Source organism: Callorhinchus milii, unplaced genomic scaffold (genome assembly GCF_018977255.1).
Source record: "Callorhinchus milii isolate IMCB2004 unplaced genomic scaffold, IMCB_Cmil_1.0 Scaffold15, whole genome shotgun sequence".
Lineage (NCBI taxonomy): Eukaryota > Metazoa > Chordata > Chondrichthyes > Chimaeriformes > Callorhinchidae > Callorhinchus > Callorhinchus milii.
The window spans coordinates 2849125-2853837 of record NW_024704756.1 but is presented as its reverse complement, the minus strand read 5'-3'; the positions used below and the strand labels follow the sequence as shown (position 1 = coordinate 2853837).

General features: G+C 44.3%; 1 protein-coding gene across 1 annotated transcript; it reads left to right on the top strand.

The window, feature by feature from the left end:
* Positions 1-1593: 1593 nt before the first annotated feature.
* On the top strand, positions 1594-2628 carry gpr34l (G protein-coupled receptor 34 like). The gene has a single exon (XM_007894464.1). The coding sequence runs from the start codon at positions 1594-1596 to the stop codon at positions 2626-2628; it is 1035 nt and encodes a 344-aa protein (XP_007892655.1).
* The last annotated feature ends 2085 nt before the right edge of the window (positions 2629-4713 follow it).

Here is a 4713-nt window from a genome sequence, read left to right as displayed (position 1 = left end):
TAGACAGAGACAATGTGTACTCAGAGTCGTGGCGACACGGCAGCATGGTAATAATAATAATCCTTGCATTTGAAATAGCACCTTTTCACGTCGTTGATACAAATCAAAGCGCTTCACGGGATATACTGTAAAGTGTTGTGGCTGTGTATTTTGTGGACAAATCACGGCAGACAATCATATACAGCAGTGTCTCACAAGCATTCGTGGATTAAGTGACCAAATTCTTATCATTATTCTGTCGGAGGGATTATTACCGCCTAGTAATGAGTTGTAATAATAATAAATATAGCTAGAGGCCAGTTTTGCCATCTCCTTCCTTTAATTATACTCCACTTGAATATTTAGTGCAAGCTGTGAACAAATCGCACTCACAGTTATTACAGCATGCCTCGCTGCTCTTTCAGATGGAATAATTTTCACTGGCAGCACAGATAAAGATCATTAAACTTCTGCTGCAAGCTGTGGGCAGCATTTGTGAGAGCCTGATATCTGACGATCTTTCAATTACTTTACATCCAAGGTTCTTAATCTCTTGCGGTGAGGTACGTTGGCTTTGAGAGCCAGTGCTAGTGCCTGTGAGAAGCTAATCATTTTCCAACCAGCAGAATCCGAGATGCACTTTATTCTACATGAGAGCCTGATATCTGACGATCTTTCAATTACTTTACATCCAAGGTTCTTAATCTCTTGCGGTGAGGTACGTTGGCTTTGAGAGCCAGTGCTAGTGCCTGTGAGAAGCTAATCATTTTCCAACCAGCAGAATCCGAGATGCACTTTATTCTACATGAAGGGCGCTAAACTATGTAAATGCAAATTGTTGTTCACAAATTCCTGCCAAGTGAAGAGATTGTGTTTTGTCTGAGAATATTTTGTACCCACAAAATACACAGTCACTGCACTTTACAGTATATCCTGTGAAACATAGAAACAGGAGTATGTCATTCTGCCCCTCGAGCCTTTGAAGCGCTTCGAGGCGTCTCGAAGATGCAAGGATTATTATGGAATGGCACATAGATGTAACAATAAATCATCGGAGGGCCATGAGTGGCAGGTGTTTCATGAGGAGATGATTAAACAGTAGGTAGTGCAGCAAAGACCACAGAAGCAGCCAGTGCTGTAGATTCATCCCGTTACCTCTCCGCACTTTTCTGTGTGTGCGTGTATGACTTGCCCCACCATGAGAGAACAGACAAACCTGCCTCACTTGCCTAAAGGGGCCCGAGATCTGACTGTGACCAAAACAGGTTTCAGTTGAAATCAAAATGTCACCAACGCCCCCGTTCCTTAAGCGCTTTCAATTGTCTTTCTTGACTCTAACGTAGTTCGATTCCTTGGAAAACATCTACGGGGTGAAAAGAAAAAGAGGGGGATTGAAAGATTCAATAAAATGACTGTGCTCTCCCTTGTTACGAAGGCTGCTGATCGTCAGGGCTGTGTAATGTGGTCAAACTTGCTATCTATATAATGGTAGACTTTGATGAGCAATAGATAACCAAGAATCTGAGACATTCCAATGCCATAAATGTCAAACATCAAGATTTTGCATTTTTAAACCACAACTGTGTTTTCTCTCTCATTTCTCAGCATCAAACTATGGACAACGCATCCCATTCTCAATTTCCAAACGTCTCAGAAAGTGGCAATGTTTCCGTGCCATCAGCAACCCCAAAATGCATTATCCGTGATCACTTCCTCTCCACTGTCCTGCCCATCATTTACTCCCTGATCTGTGTGGTTGGCCTGGCTAGCAACTCGCTGGCCTTGTGGGTCTTCTTCAGGATTCAGAGGAAGCCCACCTCCATCTCCGTGTACATGAAGAACCTGGCCATTGCTGACCTCCTGCTGTGCCTCTGCCTTCCCTTCAGGATTGCCTACCACATTGGGGAGTACAAGTGGATGGTAAAATGCTACTTCTGTAAGATCATTGGGGCTTCGTTCTACAGTTCCATGTACATCAGCATTCTGTTCCTCGGGCTGATTAGCCTGGATCGCTACCTGAAGATCACAAAGCCACTCAAACAGTTCCGGATCCACACTGTGCCCTGGAGCTCAGCTGTCTCCAAGTTCGTGTGGGTTGGCGTCCTCGCCTGTATGCTCCCCTTTGTAATCAGTAGCTTCAACAGCTCAACCCAAGAAAAATGCTTCCACTATAAAGAGCAGACCATGACAAGTGGTCTGATGAACCTAGTAGCCATAGCCATTATTTACATCCTCTCCTTGCTATTCCTGGTGTCCTATGCCAAGATTTCAATAAAGCTCTACAACATCTCCCAAGGGAAAGCCAAGCAGCAGATTAAGAAAGTGAGCACCAGAGCCATCATGAAAACCTTCATTGTCCTGGCCATCTACATGGTCTGTTTCATGCCGTATCACATTGTCCGAGTGCCATACGTTCTCTCCCAGATCAAGGTCATCAGCAGTTGTGAGTGGAAACAAACCCTGCACATCGCCAATGAATTGGTCTTGTGTCTCTCTGCCCTAAACAGCTGCCTGGATCCAATCATCTACTTTTTCCTCTCCAACTCTTTCCGAAGGGCAGTGTTCCATACCATCCAAGGCAGGTTGAACAAGACCTTCCCCAAACCCAATCTGCTCAGGAACAGTTTCAAATCCATCACTGAGATCTGAGGTCCAACTGCCGAAGATATCAGATTGATGGAACAGGAATGTTGTGGGACATCCATTCAGGAAACAACCCAGCCCAATGCCAATGTATTGGCTGGTGGCATTTTGGAGTAATGTACCCAGGTAGAGCCTGGCCGTGCAGAAGGTACGTTTGGCACATTTGCAAGAAAAGCCCCTTATGTGAGCATGTCAGTGGGTCATCGTGGGGACTCCCAGGGATTTAGCTACGTTACACCTAATAGACCGACATTCTAGTGGTAGCTGTATTGAGGCCCTGTGCCAGGAAACGGTTTGAGACGGAAAAAGTGTTACTCAAAAGCAAGTTGTTGTTGAACGATTGAGAGTTAATGTCTATTTTTTGGAGGAAAAAAAACCACCCAAGACTAACAGTGTTTTACAAAGACATTGAACTGCAATAAATGAAATTAATCCAAGCAACAAGACCTGGTCGGTATAACACCGACAATTACGATGAGGCGTTTTCGTCTGCAGAGAGATATACTGCCCCATTGTGGTGGCTCAATGTTGGTTGCGAGAGGCTAACAAATGCCCCTTCTCCAACTAGCGGGGACCTTACAATAGGTCAGGGACGAAATGTGTGAGTGACTTGTGCTCCCCTGCTTTTGGCTGTACGGGAATAAGGCCAAAGCGAAAATGACACACTTCGTAGGAGTAAAACGCACGCGACGTTTTGAGTTGTGAACACTCTCGTCTGTGTGTGGAGTGACTGTGATACAAGAAATAAGGAACTTTGAAGAAATGGCACAGATTTGAGATCGGGCTGACCATCCGATGACTGATTGCCTGAGCAATCAGCAACTTCGCTGCGGATTCAGTTTGCGATGGATGGAATAGGAGGGAATCTGTGTGCATGATGCTGAGCTCTGTGCTGCACTGTGCTTTTCCGGGGATAATAATCCTTTCAAAAATAAAATAAAAATAATTTGGATACTCAATCCACGACTGTTTGTGGGTCGCTGCTGTGCGCAATTGGCTGCTGAGTTTCGCTCACAAAATATACAATCAATTCACTTTACAGTATATTCTGTGAAGCGCTTTGAGACGTCTCAACGAAGTGACAAGGTGCCATATCAAATGCGAGGATTATTATTATTATCATCATCCTGTACAAATATCAGAACAGATCTCACCGTCCTTTTGCGGATTGAAAAATAAGTATCTTGCACGCAAAAGCCACAGTGGGTTTCTAAAACCCTATTACGATTGCTTTTGAAGGGGGTTCTGTTAGACCTGACTTTACTGAGATCACTGCAGTGTGTAACCACAAATAGAAACTGCAAATTAGCTTAAACAATGTGCAATTTCTTACCAGCACTTTAGAATGTAATTTATTGTAAGATCAAAGCTGTATTTCAATATATTATTTGCTTTCTACATTGTGTCTGAATCTTTTTTTTGGACCTTGAGAAATATTTCTTTCCTTCAAATTCTTGTGTAGCAATTTTAGTATTAAACCTTAGTGTGTCCGGCAAGCTTTCCTGCTGCTTGTCCAGCTAGGACCACCCTACCTGTTAGGGCTTTGGCTTGCAAGGTTAACAGGAGCTGAGTGCGAGGATTCCCTACCCCCAGTGACTTGTCTGTCTTTCCAAGTCCGGCCAATGATCCAGGCTGGCTGTGAATCATAGAATTATACAGCTGGACCCCTGAATCTTAGTGTTAAGTATTAAAGCAACCTCCCAGCTCAAAGTTTGACAAATAGTCTCAAATAAGTGAATGTGTATTTCCTGCAACAGCGCTCCCACCACTCATCACATTGCGTCCCTATATTCCCCACAGTGTGTCCTGCTAATCACAGCGCCAGTGCCTGACTGTCTTGCATCGTTCTGCTGAGTACCAGTGCAAGCCAGGACATTCAGGGGCTAGAGCAAATTGCCTAGCCTGTGGTTTGCAACATTATGGGATTGTCTGTGGTCAGTCCGAGGTACGTACAAATGACAACAAGGCACATGTGCTTGCTTGTTCTGATTTATACACTGGCTCACACCAGTCTCTGATCCTAACCGCAACATTATCACCTACAGTGAGGTCTAACAGGAGATGCTAACGCAGTACACATCAATCCATTGC

Bases quoted from the DNA above. Each gene is read 5' to 3' on its own strand.
- gpr34l (XM_007894464.1), top strand. From the start codon at position 1,594: ATGGACAACGCATCCCATTCTCAATTTCCAAACGTCTCAGAAAGTGGC.